Source organism: Gigantopelta aegis, chromosome 5, assembly GCF_016097555.1.
Source record: "Gigantopelta aegis isolate Gae_Host chromosome 5, Gae_host_genome, whole genome shotgun sequence".
Taxonomy (NCBI): Eukaryota; Metazoa; Mollusca; class Gastropoda; order Neomphalida; family Peltospiridae; genus Gigantopelta; species Gigantopelta aegis.
In genome coordinates, this window is record NC_054703.1 from 28,952,200 (window position 1) to 28,972,199 (window position 20,000).

The following is a 20,000-nucleotide window of genomic DNA, read 5'->3' on the forward strand; positions in this document are numbered from 1 at the left end:
AGTTACGTTTTACCAATGATAATTGATCTCACTTTTAGAAAGGCAATGAACATGTTACCAACACGATATGCTAGATCAGTGAACCATGTCATTCCCACGTTGAAGGAAAATTATCGAACAAAGGACCAACAATTAAAGACAGCCGGGGGTGTGAGACCTCGAGTGGCGGCGAGTTCGCTAGGAACCTCTGGGATAACCCCTTGTATGCGTGTCATAGGCTAAATACTAGTAAAAAACAGGTCGCGTTTTCAAACATTAACTATCGGATATATTAATGTAAACACTATTTCCTTCCATACATCTAATGAAAATGTGTTTTTACTGTGGTACTTTAATTAATTTTTTCTTTCTATCTATATTCTTTTATCTTTTTGTTTTTACGGTCAAACTTAAACGGGAAATATGCACTGCAGTCAAACTCCTCATTCTAATAAAAATGTGTTTTTACAGAGGCACTTTAAGAGAATATGTGAAATTAGTGGATGAAAGAAAGACTAAAAAGTACAGACAATCTGTTTAATTTCAGAATTTATGTGTGAAATTTGTGGATGGAAGAAAGACTAACAGACATAAATAGTTGTATTTTTTATTTTAAACAAAAATTTAAATGAGCGGAGCAAAGGAAGGCCAATCAGTACAGACAATCTGTTTATTTTCAGAAAATATGTGAAATGAATGAATGAATTTAACACAATATGTGAAATGAATGGGTGGAAGATAAATTAAGAAACAGACAATGTTTAATTTCAGAAAAAAATATGTGAAATGAATGGATGAAAGATCAAAAACATAAAGAGCCCGTTTAAGTTCAGATAATATGACAAATTAGTGGATGAAATAAAGACTTAAGAAGTATAGACATCGTTTAAGTTCAGAAAATCTATGAAATACATGGGTGGAGAAACGAAAACGAAACATAGACAATCTGCTTAGAAACTATGTGAAATGAGTGGATGGAAGAAAATCTAAGAAACATAGACAGCGTTTTTAAGTTTTTAAAAAAATATTTGAAATGAATGGATGAAAAAAAGACTAAGAAACATAAAGAGTCTGTTTAATTAAAAAACAATATGTGAAATGATTGCATGGAAGAAAGACTAAGAAGTCACGGCACTGTTTAAGTTCGGAAAATGTATGAAATGAATGGACGAAAGAAAGACTGAAAACGGAAAGCTACTGTTTAATTGTAAAAAAAATATGTGATTTTTGTGGATGGATGAAAGACTAAGAAACTTAGATTTAAGAAAATATGTAAAATTAGTAGATGAAATAAAGATTAAAACGTACAGACAATCTGTTTAATTTCAGAAAATAATAATATGTTAAATTAGTGGATGAAAGAAAGACTTAGAAACATATATGTAATGGAATATAGGATAGATGTTTAACGATATCCCAGCACGAAAAAGATATAGGAACATAGACAGTCTGACAAATTTAAGAAACCATGTGAAATTAGTGGATGAAAGACAAACTAAGAATAACAGACAATCTGTTTAATTTAAGAAACTATGTGAAATTAGTGGATGAAAGACAAACTAAGAATAACAGACAATCTGTTTAATTTAAGAAACTATGTGAAATTAGTGGATGAAAGACAAACTAAGAATAACAGACAATCTGTTTAATTTAAGAAACTATGTGAAATTAGTGGACGAAAGACAAACTAAGAATGACAGACAATCTGTTTAATTTCAGAAAATAATAATATGTGAAATTAGTGGACGAAAGACAAACTAAGAATGACAGACAATCTGTTTAATTTCAGAAAATAATAATATGTGAAATGAGTGGATGAAAGACAAACTAAGAATAACAGACAATCTGTTTAATTTCAGAAAATAATAATATGTGAAATTAGTGGACTTAAGACAAACTAAGAATAACAGACAATCTGTTTAATTTCAGAAAATAATAATATGTGAAATTAGTGGACGAAAGACAAACTAAGAATAACAGACAATCTGTTTAATTTCAGAAAATAATAATATGTGAAATTAGTGGACGAAAGACAAACTAAGAATGACAGACAATCTGTTTAATTTAAGAAACTATGTGAAATGAGTGGACGAAAGACAAACTAAGAATGACAGACAATCTGTTTAATTTCAGAAAATCTCTGAGATGAGCGGGTGGAAAAAGGACTCTAAGAAGTACAAGGAGACGAAGGAGCTGTTCATGGAGGTGTGGAGGATGTTGTCAGACGAGGGCGACGAGAACAACGACGGCATCATCACAGAGGAAGAATGGGTATTCAACATATGATAATAGTTCTTTCTTTCTTTCTCTATTTCTAATCGAGTAAGAATGGGTATTCATCATATCAAAATATTTCTTTGTTTTTGTTCTTTCTTTCTTGTTCTATTTCTAATCGAGTAAGAATGGGTATTAAACTTCTCAGAATATTTATTTATTTATTTGTTTTCCTTTCTTTCTCTAATCGAGTAAGAACGGGAAATTCACCCTATCACAACATTTCTTTGTTTTTCTTTATTTCCTTTTCCATTTTAAATCGACGAATAATGGGTATTCATTCTATCATTTTTTTTTTTTTTTTTTTTTTTTGGGGGGGGGGGGGGGGGGTGTTCTTTCTTTCTTTATTTGTAATCAAGGCAGCACGGGTATTCATCTTATCATAATATTTATTTGTTTTTCGTTTAATTTCATTCATAGTTTCTTCCTTTTTCTATTTCTAATCGAATAACAATGGGTATTCAACGTATCAGGACATGTTTTTGTTTTTCTTTATTTCATTTTCTAATTTAATCGAGGAATAATGAGTATTCATCCTATCATAATATTTATTTGTTTTTCGTTTCCTTTCTTTCATTTGTTCTTCCTTTTTTCTATTTCTAATCGAGTAATAATGAGTATTAATCTTCTCAGAATATTTATTTATTTGTGTTTCTTTTTCATTCTTTCTTCCTTTGACTATTTGTAATGAAGGAACAATGGGTTTTCAACTTCTCAAAATATTTTTTGTGTTTTTTTGTTTGTTTTTTTCTAATTCTAATCGACGAAGAATGGGTATCCCACCTCTCAGAAAATGTCTTTGTTTTTCTTTCTTTATTTCAGTCTTTCTCTCTTTCTAATCGAAGAATAATGAATATTCAGATTCGGGGGGGGGGGGGGGGGGGGGGGGTGGTTGGGTTTTTTTTTTTTTCATTCTTTCTTCATTTGTCTATTTCTAATCGTGGGACAGAAACCTTACACTGAAAGCTGTCCTGCGTTGACAAAACAAAGAAAAATGTTAAGCACTAGTTTATTGTTATGTAAGGATATTCCAAATGACACCGCGTCACATGTGCTTACGTCATTTGAATATTTGAATTACATAGTAATGGCGGACTGGAATTAAAGTTTGCTGTACAGTTTACAAAAACACGTTGTATTAAGCTTGAGATTATATGATAAAGAGATTATTATCTTCGTGTGTTTCACTATTGTCAATATCATATACTGGTTCACATAATACAATTTGTATTCCTAATATATAATATCGACGACACCAAAAGAAAATTTAGTCATAGCCGCTATATATTATATTGTATACTATTATATACTATACTATTATATACTATTATATTGTATATTATATTATATTATTATATTATATTATTATATTATTTCAGTTAAGAATGTGGGAGAGGTTCAACAAGGACAGCTGTAAACAATCAAAAACAGAAGAGGACCCGGCGAAGGTGATACCCAACTGGCTGGAGCGATACGTCGAATTTAAATTCAACCTTCTAGATCGCACAGGTAAAGTTTAACATTGTTGCGTGTAACGACACCACTAGAGTACGTTGATTTATTTGTCATCGGCTATTGGATGTCAAACATGTGGTAATTATAAGTATAAAAAGAAAAAAAGTATATATTTTGAAATTACTTGCGCTTTACGACTGGGCTATGTCCAGCCCACCCACAGTCAAAGCGAACCATTCTCTGAAAATAGTTTATTTGCTGCAATGCCACTCACTGGTATTCTAATACATTTAGTATTATTAAATTAGATTTATCATCGAAATTAGCATCACCTCCATCTCGTCATCGTTAATCTACTGATCATCACCGTCGTCATCATGAATATCCAGGTTAATGTCATTGTCTTCGTCAACTATGTATTTTATTTAGATCATTAGATTTTTAAAAAAGGAAACTGTAGCCACAATTTTAATATTTTATGACTCCTTAGATAACAGGTTGTAGATATACATTTAAATGTAACTTACGTCTTCAAATACACAATTAGATATAATTACCCTCATTACAATGGAATCCATATTACAACGGCGTGTGTTGGAAGTCTTATCTCGTTGTTCATACCGAATAATCAGTATTAGTGCTCTTCTCTCAAACATTCTATAGTAATGATAGATGGAAATGGCAACATGGGTTTGTTAAATGTAAAGGTAGTCAACGTTTGTTTCATGTTTAGGAATAACATTTCTCCTCCACCTTTCATGTCGAGGCTGTGTGTGCATTTGCTACTTATTCCGCTCCTATTACACGCATTTAGAAAGAGATCATTACCATAAAGGGACATTCCTGAGTTTGCTGCAATTTTAAAGATGTTATCGACTAACAGAGACTTTTGACGACTCTAATTACATATCAAATATATTTATCTGCATACAATATTAGTGGCTGTATTAAAAAGTTTTTCTGATCGTTCTAATATTTGTACAAGGCTAAATTTTATTTTATTTCCTAAAAAAAGATTTTTGTTTTATTTGAAGACAAAACTCCAGTTTAGGCTTCTTACTAATATTAAGACGACCAAAAACACATGAATATACAGACACTGATATTATAAACAAGAAAATATATTTAATGTGTAAGTTTAATCGTAGAACTATTTTATTAGTCGGAAATATCTTACAATGCAGCAAAACTCGGGAAGGTCCCTTTAATTAATTAATAATATAGAATCTAATACCGTTGTGAGGTATAGATATGGTAATTCCAACCCGAGGGACAAAATGCTTTTGTGAGCCCCGAGGTTGCTTACGAGCTGTTTAGAAGTGCATTTGTAAATTAATGTTTCATCACCATTAGACGTCCGGAGCCAATTTCTCAAAAAATCATACATGTAAGTTTAATTTTTGGACAAGCAGTTGCATCAGTCGAACGCTTATTTGTTGTTGTCATAAAGTTTATTGCATTATTCCACGATGGAAGGATGAATTAGTGTAAGGACAAACGAAAATTAAACATGTATATTTCAAACTATATCAATCAACAATAGCTGTATTAGTTGTACGGTTTATAGTTATATTAATTGTAATTTAAGTGCCGATTTACGTTTACGTACAAAACTAGGTTTACGATGTTTTCTGAAATTGGTTCCTGACCTAGTGTTTTTATATTGGTTTTTCATCAGGTGACGGAGTGATCGACATAGACGAGTTTGAGTATGTTCTAGGAGATTTCGGGGTGTCGTGTAAAGAAGCTAGGACAGCTTTCGTCATTATTACCCAGGTAATTACAAAGTGTTTCGTTTAGCAACACCAGTAGAGCCCATTTATTTATTTATTTATTTTATTTATTAATGACCAGATACTGAATGTCAGACATTTGCTAATTGTGACATATTATCAGAGGACGGCTGCTCATGTTTGTTTGTTTTGTTTGTTTTTGGTGTTGTTTTTGGTTGGTTTGTTTGTTTGTTTTGGGTTTTGTGTTGTTGGGTTTTTTCGGGGGGGGGGGGGGGGGGGGGGGTCATTAGCGGCATGGAATCTTTTATAAGTGCCCATCAACAGACAGTAGAGCTGCACATAGCACGACCTGTCATATACCAGTCTTGTGGAACTAGATGGTTTGGTAGCTGTCGAAGACTAATTTCCCTTACAAATTGTTTTTAAAGAAGAGGATCACAGAAACTGACACACCTGCTTTGAATTGTTTCTGTTATATTACTGTTGAAACAATGTAGGGTATAATATAGGAGATTTCGGTGGCATGCTTCTGGAGAAACAAAATTGAAATAAAGAATCTCCAAGACCGAGTTTACATAGCAATTTACAAAGAAATAAAACAATGTTTTATTTAACGACGCACTCAACACATTGTATTTATGGTTATATGGCGTCAGACATATGGTTAAGGACCACACAGATATTAAGAAAGAAAACCCGATGTCGCCACTTCACGGACTACTCTTTTCGATTAGCAGCAAGGGATCTTTTATATGCACCATCCCACAGACAGGGTAGTACATACCACGGCATTTGATATACCAGTCGTGGTGCACTGGCTGGAACGAGAAATAGCTCAATGGGCCCACCGACAGAGATCGATCCCACACGGACCGCGCATCGAGCGAGCGCTGTACCACTGGACTACGTCCCCCCCCCCCCCCCCCCCAACCCCCATGGCAATTTAGTGGTATATAGTATAAATCACCAAGATGCGATGAAAATTCGGTCTCGGGGCATCATTATTTTAATATTTTTCTCTGGAAGCGTGGCACCGAACCTCATCCCCCACCCCCCACCCCCATAATATAACCTAAACTGTTCCTATGGTAATATATGCAGTATATGTATATACGAGAGAGAGAGAGAGAGAGAGAGAGAGAGAGAGAGAGAGAGAGAGAGAGAGAGAGAGAGAGAGAGAGAGAGAGAGAGAGAGAGAGAGAGAGAGAGAGAGAGAGAGAGAGAGAGAGAGAGAGAGAGAGAGAGAGAGAGAGGGGGGGGGGGGGGAGAGAGATTAGTACCAGATTTCCTTTCAGTATTAAAAAAAGAGCACTTCAAATGTGATGGGAATCACGAGACCCTGGATCCGCCATTACTGACAGCATTACTGTCAAAAACAGAAGTCACTTTAAGCAATGTAAGGTATTTAATCTGTTTATTAATATCAGTGTATTCTCTGTGTATTTTCAGAACAATGAGAAGAAGATCGACATGGACTATTTTAAAGAGTTATCCGCCGAGTACTACAGGTCGAATGACCCCGGCGCGTTGGGAAACTTCATTACCGGAAAACTCGACTTCACGGATGAATAAACTATAGTGTGCGACAAGACGAACGTTTCACCAAAAGACTATAGTGCGTTACACCAAGAACAGCTCTCTCCAAAACACGACGATATTTAGTCGAAAACGAATACGAATATCTTTATTTGCATCATTTTGCAGCGTATATATATAACGTCGGACACATAGACAAAACATAAAAATAAATGCGTTATATTATTAATGCGCATTCATTTCAGATAGATATTTCACTGATATGTTTTTTTAATAAGGTTATGCCATATGTCTTGTGCATGCGGAGAAATGACATATTGGTAACAACTCTAACTTAAAGAAGGTATTGTTCAGATAGGGAAACATGGAATGAAATGTGTCTGAAACAAAAGAAAACAACATCACATTTTTTGTGGTTTATTTGTGCAATAAAACAGCATATTTGTCAAATTGTCAGCATAACGTACACTGGCATGTCGAGGGACAAAAACAAAACAAAAACAAACAAGCTACAAACTACATTAACAAACAAACGCTTTTTTTTCTTATCTAATCACCAAATTATGTCGTTTTGCTCTCTTTTTTTCTTCAAATTAGAACAAAATCCTCTTTCAGTTACAATTGTTACAAATATGTCATTTGTTCATATGCGTTATGCATGTACATATGATATGACACTTCTATAAGAAGATATTCAGAGAGATACTCATTACGTTATTTATGCCTTTCAGTATATAAAGTGCACATGTAATATATAATATATAATATCTTACATTTTCAGTGCAATCAAAGTATGTGATATTTTTTAGATCACATACTTTAAGAATTTGATAACTTTGCAAATTAGATGTAAATTAGTCGAGGTCTTGGCACTAGGTTTATTGACATTTAAGCAAACGTACTTGGGTGACACTCCATGATTGACGTATGCATTCATAGTCATCAAATAAAGTCATTTCAAAGGCAATTTGACACAGAAAGCTGCCCAGCATTCAGAAAACAATAAACGTTAGGCATAACTTTATTTTGATGTAAGGACATCCAAAATGACGTCATTCGAGTTTAAAGTCATTTCCATTCAAAAATACACCGCGCCACATATTCTTACGTCATTTGAATATCTAGTAATGGCGGACTGGAATTAAAGTTGCGTGTACAGTTTACAAAAACACGTTGTATTAAGCTTGAGCTTATATGATAAAGAGATTATTACCCTCGTGTATCAGAGGCTCGCATAATACAATTTTTATTCCTAATATATGATATTGACGATACCGAAAAACACTCTGGTAATAACCTATATATATATATATATATATATATATATATATATATATATATATATATATATATATATATATATATATTACATTATTATTATTATTATTATTATTATTATTATTATTATTATTATTGCAATATATAATTAACAGTAATTGAGGGATACAAAAGTTAAAGACTCTTGTAAAATTAAATTAAATTGAAATAATATTTTGTCTCACTATGTGAGCATTGATTATAAACTCTTTGTTAGAGAGACCATCTCAAATCTCCTTCCTTTAAGATGTTTGTGACTAATAAAACATTTTAAGAACATAAGCTGCAAATTAAATACGTTTCGCAGTTTAGAATACCATTTACCAAATGTGTGACATCCAGCAGGCCGATGATTAATACATCAATGTTTTCTAGTGGTGTCGTCAAACAAATATAACTGTATTTTAAAAGTGTTCCTGGTCGCGACAATGGCTGTTTTCAAAGTGTTCCTGGTCGCGACAATGGCTGTTTTCAAAGTGTTCCTGGTCGCGACAATGGCTGTTTTCAAAGTGTTCCTGGTCGCGACAATGGCTGTTTTCGTAATACAATTCTTTTTCTCAATGCACACTATTATTCTAAAATAAAATCCAGTTTATGCTCTTTGTTAATATGGAGTTTTAATCGTTAAAATTGTTCTCTGAAACGTTGTTTCCATGGTAAGAAGGGCAGTCTTTTAATTATTGTGCACGAGACATGCAGCTATATACGTTAACTCCTTTTTAGAAGATTATTTGCTACTAATGAACACAATGTAACGTGTTTCTGCTATAAGACTATATGTCAAAATTACCAATTTATTTCTATTATTGTTTGGGGTTTTTGACATCAGAAAACAAACATAGTAGTGCCAGGGTAATGACTAAATATTTTACATCTAATAGCCGATGATGAATTAATCAATATATTCTAGTGGTGTCGTTAAACAAAACGAACTTTAACTGACTTTCGATCCTTTTGTATACAATATATAGTCCCGTGTCCTTAAATGTGGCTGTTTACCTACAAAGTTCAAAAGATGTCTGCTGTACATATTATAAATATGATGCATTTATAAACAATATTTCACATTTGCTCCTGTATTTCTGTTTGTTCGCTTGTCTGTCTCCATTTACCCGTGCGCGCATTTCCCCTCTTCCGCTGTCCAACCAATGCCCCACGATATGTTTATCAATGATCGTGATAAGTGCTGTTCTGTGTATAAAAAAGTGCATATAAAAAAGTTTCTTGCTCCTAATTGAAGAACGTAGAGGGTTTCCTCTCAAGTCTTAGTTTGACACCCTATAGCCTATGTCTTTTTCGTGCTGGGGTGTCTTTAAACATCTAATCTATTTTATTCTATCATATTCCTCTGAAAACTGCGTGTCATAATTGTTTCATCTGATGACTATATGTCAGAATTACCAAATGTATCACATCCAATAGCCGATGATGAGATAATGGCCTCCAGTGGTACCGTTAAACAAAATAATATTTAACTTTTTATTGTTCCCACCCAAACATGATATACCTAGGCTGGGTACTATCCTCATATGTATCAGACATAATTATCGATGTACATGTTGCTGAAGACATATGACAAAGGCGTACATCTTTGAACGCTGGAAACAGCAACCCTACAGAAATGATCCACATCCGACGGTGTGTTCCAGTAATGTGACTCCTTTATTGCAAGCTATGAAACAATTTAATTCAGAGGCGGACCAAGATAATTTGAACATTCCGTAGCGCTATGTCAGGCGGATAATATTGACACGTTTGCTGCCTTTGTGCAACTCATCTATCTAAGATTGTTAGTGGTTTCGCCCATTTCATAAGGTTTGTTACGATGTAGTAAGGTAGGTATCTAGTCAAACTGACCTCCACTCATGTTCAAACACATTACCATTTCGATGTGATACACAAAAATATGTGATGAATTGTATGGGGTCGATCAGTCTGTAGTTACGTAACACAAATAAATATGAAATAGCGAAAATGGCGTTGTAACTATGATACTGTATGCTTAATTCCTTACCTGCCTTATAGAATATTAGTTATAGTATAGACCAGTTAATACTGAAATGTGTGTTCTAATCCCGTCAGTATACTTTTTGTATTTTATTTATACATCATGAAAGATGCATATTTGCTTCATTGTTGGATTTAATGTTCCTCATGATATTATTAGTCTATGTGTCTATGCATTAGATGTTTCACTGTGCTATGTTCTAGTAGTTATGTAACTGCAATTGTTAACGCTCAGTAAAACCATACAATTATTCACTGTACAGTTGCTCTATGGGTACATAGTTTGTGTTTGTTCTTTGACACCCGATACTGGATGTGTATTTTGTTGTCTGCTGAGTTGTCGTTAAACATCCATTCATTCATCCTGAAGTAACTGTGTTCAGTGATTTTCTGTACAAAACTATATGCCAAGAACTTCACCATCTAAATAATTTGGGCAATATTTCTGTAAAATACTTCATGCTTCACATATTATTCTGTGTGCGTGTGTGTGCGCCTTCAGACGTCTCTTTGATAACGGGGATTTAAATCATATCTGACACAATACCCTATGTTGAACTTGTACATGCCATTTCATCATTTTGGTGAAAATCATGGAAATGTCTGCTCATGGCAGGTCCAACGGGTGAGGCAGATCCTTTCGTTAGGAGGACTATGATGTTAAATATTTAAGTCCTTATAAACACCTGAGCAGAGCTCAACTTTTTAGACCGGAAACCCCACTAACACCATACACCATTGCGAACATACATTACATATGCATTTAGTTTGACCCCAAAATTGAGATAATTTCCGTCTCAGGTTTTGTTTGCTATGTGACCGCATCTGGCTGTAGTACCGGTCCGAACAGGTGGTTCAGGAGCCCATTCGCGCCGGTCGCCTCTTCCGCTATACACCCATGACCCAAGGATTCAATTAACAATATTACAGAACAGCATTGGCAAAATCCAGCCAGATGGATTACCATACAACCCCCCCCAAAAAAAAAAAACACAAACCCAAACAAAACAACAACAATAACAAAAAACAACAAAAAACAAACAAACAAAACAAAACAAAAAACAAATAAAACAACCAAATTGTTTTATTTTTTCCCCAATTACTAGAATCGAATATATGAATCACAACACATGTTACAATTAGGAACTATAGTGGACCCTGATGAATAAACTCTTAGACAGAAGTGAACTGTGTAGTGAGACTTAAACGTTTGTTCATAATGTGTAGGTTATAAATTGTAGTTTTCGAATATATTCTACATAACTAAAAAGTGTTTGAGTCAATAGCTTAAAATATGTCGGCTACATGTTTGACGCTAACACAAACGTATAAAACATAATGATACTAAAGCCCCCCAAAACAACAGAACACTAATAACAAAAAACTTCATTATTATTATTATTATTATTAATCATATCATACGTATCATTATATACAGGTCTCTGAAAGTTGCGAGAGCGATAGTTTCGATCACGCGTCGCTCGCGTACGTATAGTTGGCGTAACCCATTTTTCGTTCGAACATTGAATTTATGACGTCATTTACATGGTCATGGTGGGTTACGTAAAAACGATATTCGTCACCTGAATTTATTTTTGTGTAACCTATAAATGGATTACGCCAATTTTAAAATTGTCAGAGGCCTGGGGCCTAATTTACAAAGGTCTCTTAGGCTCTGTTACACAACAAAACATCCTCTTTGCAAGTCTTTTAGCATTGCACTGCGATATCGCAAAGTTGCTAGAGTTTAGTGAATTAGGTCCCTTGGGCCTACTTGACAAAGGTCTCTTAGGCTCTGTTACAGAACAAAACATCCTCTTTGCAAGTCTTTTACCACTGCACTGCGATATCGCAAAGTTGCGAGAGTTTAGTGAATTAAGCCCCAGTTTAATAAAAGAACCAGATCTCGTGACAAACTATAATGACGTCATAATACCCATTCGTAGTGTGTCTTTTCTTTGTACTTGATAACATAGTGTTGGCGTCTTCCTTTGTTCACTTTTATCAAGTTAAAGTGACAGGCCCTAGTTTTTAAACACTACAACGTAGTTTTTACCACCAAAGCCGTTTGTGATGGCTGAAATCAAACATTACTTAGATTTCATTGTTTTGATTATCCATTTCCATACATCCAAAGTGTTGCTGAATACCACACATTGCATTTATTATATTTTACAAAATGCACGTACCTCTGAGAATAACAATTAAAGGGACATTCCTGAGTTTGCTGCATTGTAAGATGTTTCCGACTAATAAAATATTTCTACTGTTAAAGGGACATTCCTGAGTTTGCTGCATTGTAAGATGTTTCCAACTAATAAAATATGTCTACGATTAAACTTACATATTAAATATATTGTCTTGTTTAGAATATCAGTGTCCGTACATTCAATGTGTTTCTGGTCGTCTTAATATTTGTAAGGAGCCCAAACTGGATTCCGTTTTCAAATAAGTTCGTACTTACGATAATATTTCAGGAAATAAAATAAAATTTAACCTAGTAAAAATATTAGAACGATCAGAAACACGTTTAATATACAGCCACTAATATTTTATGCAGAAAAATATATTTGATATGTAATTACAATCGTTAAAAAGTCACTGTTAGTCGATGAGATCTTAAAAGTTGCAGCAAACTGAGGAATGTCCCTTTAATGATACAAGCTCTGATATATTTTGTAAGGGTATTTTCCCATTTCGACGTCACCGACTTCTGTTTCACTATATTGTAACTCTATTTAAATATGTTACAGGTTTATAGATTAACCAAACTTAGTGTCAATTTTCACGGGCTGAAACTAGGGTCTGTGACTTTAAAAGTTTGTTCTACTCGTTTTTGAGGAAGGTGTAAGTATTACGAACATAGCTGCTAATTCTGAACAAATTCGTTGTTGTTAGTTTCGCTTCCATAGAATACCTCATACATGTTGAACATGATGTTAATTAATAAAACACATCTACAATTTCTGATTACTGTTATTTCTTATTACTGTTATTGTTGTTGTTGTGTGTGTCTGTGTGTGTCTGTGTGTGTGTGTGTGTGTGTGTGTGTGTGTGTGTGTGTATGTATGTGTGTGTGTGTATGTGTGTGTGTATCTCTCTCTGTGTGTGTGTGTGTGCATATGTGTGTGTGTGTGTGTGTGTGTGTGTGTGAAATGAACAGCTAGTCACATTGTTTCTGTTACGCTTTAAGGGTGAGGGATGGTAGTATTTATATATGTGGTCGTTATGTCGATTGATACGCTGCTGGTCGGAGTTTTAACCACATCTGTTCCTATTATCTATGGGATTTGATTTGGTAGTATACACTCTGTATGTATGTATGTTGCTGTGTTGTTATGGATGGATGGATTGATGGATAGATGGATGAATATCTATATAGTGTATGTATGTCGAGGTTGACTGTTACATACATATATATTAACGCACTGGCGCAGGGGATAATTAAATCCTTTCTGGCCTCACAAATTGTCCCATGACTCAAACCTGTGGCACCGAATCGCCCGCAAATGTCCAGACTAACCAGATGCGCTCTGAGCTATTGAGCCATCCATAAAAAGGATGCTCTTTAACTCAACCACATGCATGGGGCCTACAATCTACACGGTCGATCCCGCTTACGTGCACGAAACAGTGGCCTCTGGTGTGTGTGTGTGTGTGTGTGTGTGTGTGTGTGCGCGCGTGTGCGTGTGTGTGTATGTGTGTGTCTGTGTGTGCGTGCGTGTGTGTGCGTGTATATGTGTGTGTGCGTGTCTGTGTGTGTCTGTGTGTGTGTGTGTGTGTGTGTAGGTAGGTAGGTATATATGTGTAGGTATGTACACATGTGCCTGTTTGTATATGTGAATATATCTGTATAACCAATGGACGTTTGTTAGTCTGTTCCATATATGAACTTCACTTTTTGAATGGTAACTTCTGCACCAATTGAAACCGTTTTGGTATTTAGAGCGGGCGCCTCCAGCAAGAAATTGTAGAAATCTCCCCCGTCGACAGCAATCTGTAATAATAATAACAATAATGAGAATAATAATAATAAATAATAATAATAATAATAATAAAAGTAATAGAAATAATGATAATCGTAATAATAATAGTATTAATCGTGATAATAGTAGTACTAATAATAGTACTAATAAAAGTAATAACAACAACCTATAATAATAATAATAATAATAATAATAATAAAACGTGAAATAACAAGACCCACATTTAAATAGATTTAATAGATTAAATTAATATACTGATTATCTTAACTGATACGCATTTAAAATGTTAGCATGCACATCTCAGTCTGTTAATGTGTAGATTTCTTCTAAATTAGTTTCGCGCTTATATCCAATTAAGGTTCAAGAACGTTGTCTTGGGCACACACCTCAGCTATCTGGGTTGTCTGTACCGGACAGTCGGTTAGTTGTTAGTGATTAGTGAAAAAGAAAAGGGTGTAGTGGTCTTACAACCTACCCAATGAGTCATTAAAACTCTCTCTCGGTGGGAGCCGGTACCGGGTAGCGAACGCTGTACCTACCAGCCTTATGTCCGATGGCTTAACCACAACACCACCGATACCGGTGTGTGTTGTTAGTGGTAAGTGGGAGAAAGAAAGAAATATTTTATTTAACGACGCACTCAACACATTTTATTTACGGTTATATGGCGTCAGACATATGGTTACGGATCAAACAGATTTTGAGAGGAAACCCGCTGTCGCCACATAGGCTACTCTTTTACGACAGGCAGCAAGGGATCTTTTATTTGCGTTTCCCACAGGCAGGACAGCACAAACCATGGCCTTTGTTGAACCAGTTATGGATCACTGGTCGGTGCAAGTGGTTTACACCTACCCATTGAGCCTTGCGGAACACTCACTCAGGGTTTGGAGTCTGTATCTGGATTAAAAACCCCATGCCTCGACTGGGATCCGAACCCAGTACCTACTAGCCTGTAGACCGATGGCTAACCACGACGCCACCGAGGCCGGTCTGGTAAGTGAGAGAGAAAAGGGTGTGGTGGTCTTACGCCTACTCATTGAGTCGTTAAAACTGGTTCTGGGTAGGAACCGGTACCGGGCTGCGAACCCTTATGTCCGATGGCTTACTAACGACGCCACCGAGGCCGGTATTGAGTTATTGAACCTAGCTCTTGAGTTGGGGCCATACCAGTTCTGTAATGCGATCCTATCAATTACCAGTCTTACTGTTGTTGGGTTATCCATTATGCCTACATACACGCACACGCACACGCACACATACACACACACACACACACACACACACACACACACAAGCACACGTACACACATTCGAGGACAGATACAGATCATGTTTGAGTTTCATGGGGATTTGCCTATTTTTTACAGTTATTGCCAGATAAATAATTAACTTCATGTGACTTAAATGAAAATGTATTCAAGGGATATAACTGTGACAAAAATAGAATGTATCCATATTTCACAGTTATGGCCCTTGAACTTCAAAAAAGATGGGGAAATATCAACTATTAGACCGAACATACGTTTTGACCACAGACATTCTAGTAAAGAAAAAGTTCAGGTCTGTTTATCAACACACCGAAACACATTCCATAGTTTGCACGTGCATCACGCAGTTGCCCCGTACACATGCGTGGGGTGTCATTCTCAATGTTGACAAGTTCCAGGAAGGTACATTAATCACTGTAGAACATTATTTCTGTCAATCTTTTTTCATTCTGTTGATCATACAGTTGCTATTATTTTGTTTTAGTCATTTCAATTATTTGAATTTGCGATTTACTGATAAAAAAAACGTCAACGTTCAAATTTCACTTCTGACCCCAATCGTCCTTCAAGATCTGTGGTGGTCAAAAAAACCTACTGTAATACTGAACTACCGGTTGTAATTCAGTCACTATAATTATCATATAATCATTCTCCACAGCTAATATGCCTTACAATTTTGGCAATTGTAAATTCTTATTAGTCTTTTTTGAAGAGTATATACACATTTGTGGGGTACGGTAGAGGATGATTTGAACAGATCAGGCCCTTTTAGGGGCCCCTATGGGCAACGTAGGGAGACAATTCAACACCACCTAGGTCCATTTAACGAGCTACTCTCGGCATAGTAATCTTCCAAAACTACACGCAGCTACCTATTTTTCATTTTTGGCGGACCGTTCAAAATTGCGCCAAATTTCTTTCACAAAAATGCGAACCCATTCTCTTTGGCTTAATCCTACGGGACATTCCAAATTCCATAGAACCATGCACCCCTCCACCTGTTACCGGCTACGGTCGGACTGCTGGTGCTCCCTTTCACCTGGCAGTGCAGGCGGTCTCCCCCCCCCCCCCCTCCAACCCACCCCACCCCCCTCCAACCCACCCCACCCCTTTCCTGTCCTGGACAGAGGAGGCGGCCAAGGCCGGCACCTGTGCCCCGGGCAGGCGTGCTCTACTACAGCTTGTTCTGAATGTGCACGTTAAACACTCTGAACTGACCTGAACTGAAGGTAGGGGATATGTATTGCTTTAGGAGTACCATCGGAATGCGTTTGGTATTCTAGAGTGGCGACAGCCATGTATATGTTGTGTGAAGTTGAGAGTGATAACAGGTGGGTTTATTATCATATATCGACGCAGGCTACAGGCAAGTAGGTAGACAGGCAGACAAATTCTCTGTTGTCCACGACATGCGTGCTTGAACAGTTCTCTCATGGAAGTATGCTAGAAACGACAAACACAAAAACCCACATATATACAGAGATGTATAGACGAGAGTCGAGAGACAGAGCGAACGAGACAGAGAGGCAGGGCGAAAGAGAGAGAGAGAGAGAGAGAGAGAGAGAGAGAGAGAGAGAGAGAGAGAGAGAGAGAGAGAGAGAGAGAGAGAGAGAGAGGGTGGGTGGGGGAGAGACAGAGAGATAAAGAGAGAGAGAGAAAGAGAGAGAGAGAGAGAAAGAAGAGAGATAGAGAGACAAAGCTTGACAGAGAGACTGGAGGAGGTACAGACAATAATGTATAACAGGAAGACGAAGAGATACTTAGACACAGCGAGAACCGAAAGACAGAGAGAACGAGACAGAGAGGCAGGGCGAGAGAGACAGGGATGAAGGGAGAGAGAGAGACCGAGAGGGACACACACACGCACAGAGAGAGAGAGAGAGAGAGAGAGAGAGAGAGAGAGAGAGAGAGAGAGAGAGAGAGAGAGAGAGAGAGAGAGAGAGAGAGAAAAGAGAAAGAGACAGAGAAGAGAGAAAGAGACAGAGAAAGAAGAGAGAAAACTTGACAGAGAGACTGGAGGAGATACAGACAAGAATGTATAACAGGAAGACGAAGAGATACTTAGACACAGCGAGAGAAAGAGACTGAGAAAGAGAGAGACATAGGGAGATAGGCAGGACGAGAGAGAGAGAGAGAGAGAGAGAGAGAGAGAGAGAGAGAGAGAGAGAGAGAGAGAGAGAGAGAGAGAAACAGATAGGCAGGCAGTACAGTACCTTAAATATGTTTCCTTGCAGTTTTACCCGGATTTCAAAGGAGACGAGTTCTATGAATGGGAATGGCTGGTTACTGTAAAGTACGTCATTCCAGCCGGAGCCCAGATTTGAGTTAAACACGATTGTCTTAGTCTGACCGTACTCATTAAACCTGACATCCATGTGCAAATGATACAGGTCGTCCTGCAGAAGGTTCACGTCAAATCTGAAAATAAAGTGGAATTCTTTCCTGTATATCTACAGTTCCTACAGTTCCGTTGGCGAGAACACCATGTGTAATTTTTGGCCCCGTCTGTGGGCCCTTTGGGTTATGTCTCGTTCCAGCCAGTGCTCTACAACTGGTGTATCAAAGGCCGTGGTATGCACTATCCTGTCTGTGGGATTGTGCATATAAAAGACCCCTTGCTGCTAATCGAAAATAGTAGTCCATGAAGTGGCGACAGTGGGTTTCCTCTCTCTGTATTTATGTGGTCCTTTACACTATGTCCGACGTCATATAACCGTAAATAGAATGTGTTGAGTGCGTCGTTAAATAAAACATTTCCTTTATTTTTGATTACACATGGTTGTTAACACATGTACGACTGGCTTTTTCCAGATGATGACCAGGTCGCCAATGCAAATCTACAGGATAGAAATCGGTTAGACTGTGACGTATAGTTAACCTGGTAATCATGTGTTTGTGACGCGTAAGTCAGCTACAAGTGCAACCGCTGCAAATAACATTTAGTCGAAAAAGATATTAAAATTTGCTTAAAACCTGTTTTTTGAGGATATGTAGGAAATAGAATAATGCATTCGTGTCCGTTAGATACCATTTATCTCACAACTCGTTGTTTAAAAACGTATCAAACGCGCTTTCGCTCGTTAGATACCTTTTAAAACAACTCGTTGTGAGATAAATGGTATCTAACGGTCACTCATGTTTTATGCTCTATAATACGGTTGACACACCAAACTTCGAAACGTATCAGTGCGTTTTGATCCAGACAGCTAGTATACAGGTCGTTTTGGTCTCAATTCACAGATGTATGTGGATTGAGCAGCTCGCTTACGGGTCAGTACGGCTTGTGGATTCTGATGTGTCAAAGGTACATTGGCGAATACGATTTAGTTCGGGACGGTTTAAAAAATAATAATTCTTTAACGACACCACTAGAGCACAATGATTTATTAATCATCTGCTAATGTATGTGGAACGTATGGAAATGGTATAGTACAGTCTGTGATATACCAGTCGTGGTGCGCTGGTCAGTTGATTTGTGTGTGTGTCCAGGACAGCATGCTTCGACATTAACTGGATACAAGCTTGAACATAAATTGAACAAATAGTTTTTAAGTGTATTTGGTGTGTCTCGGCCGAAACGGATTACTCCGAATTCACCCGCATTGATTCGCATTGATATGCATTGATATGTCTTGATTCGCATTGATACGCATTGGACAGAACCGTATTTGGTGTGTCAACATTATCACTGTCTACACCACTGTTTTCTCACAAACGTTAATCATCATTTATATTTATCCATGTATATACTTCTCACACAAAAAAAACCCAACTTGAAGTCGGACCTATACAAACAATGTTTTCCAATCTTATTAACATGATTTCATTATAATGTAATTACTTAATATTTATGTACGTACGTATGTATGCATATATATATATATATATATATATATATATATATATATATATATATATATATATATATATATATATATATATATATATATATATGTGTGTGTGTGTGTGTGTGTGTGTGTGTGTGTGTGTGTAAGCATTGCATAATAGCAGCCTTTTCTTTTACCAATATGAACATCCAATTCTAATTGAAATTATGACGTCACGTGTTAATCTGTCTTCCATCATTATTGGATTTTGCTATGCTACTACTACTACTACTACTACTACTACTACTACTACTACTACTACTACTACTACTTATACTGCTACTACTGCTACTACTACTGCTACTACTTCTACTACTACTTCTACTGCTACTACTGTTGCTACTACTACTACTTCTACTACTACTGCTACTACTTCTACTGCTGCTACTACTGCTGATACTACTGCTACTACTTCTACTACTGCTACTACGAATATACTACTACTACTACTATTACTACTACTACTACTACTATTATTACTACTACTACTATTACTACTACTACTACTGCTACTATACTACTACTACTACTACTACTACTACTACTCCTACTACT

The 20,000-nt window shown here is 36.3% G+C and overlaps 1 protein-coding gene across 6 annotated transcripts in view; it reads left to right on the forward strand.

The window, feature by feature from the left end:
- The window catches only part of LOC121373258 (sarcoplasmic calcium-binding proteins I, III, and IV-like), a 33,824-nt gene extending 25,741 nt beyond the window's left edge, over positions 1–8,083 (forward strand). For all 6 annotated transcript variants that reach the window (XM_041499772.1, XM_041499767.1, XM_041499769.1 and 3 more), the window contains 4 exons: positions 2,113–2,250; positions 3,633–3,762; positions 5,387–5,484; positions 6,891–8,083. In XM_041499772.1, coding sequence (XP_041355706.1) covers positions 2,113–2,250; positions 3,633–3,762; positions 5,387–5,484; positions 6,891–7,013 — 489 coding nt within the window. In that variant the 3' untranslated portion in view covers positions 7,014–8,083. The remainder of the gene's footprint in view (positions 1–2,112; positions 2,251–3,632; positions 3,763–5,386; positions 5,485–6,890) is intronic.
- Positions 8,084–20,000: the final 11,917 nt, after the last annotated feature.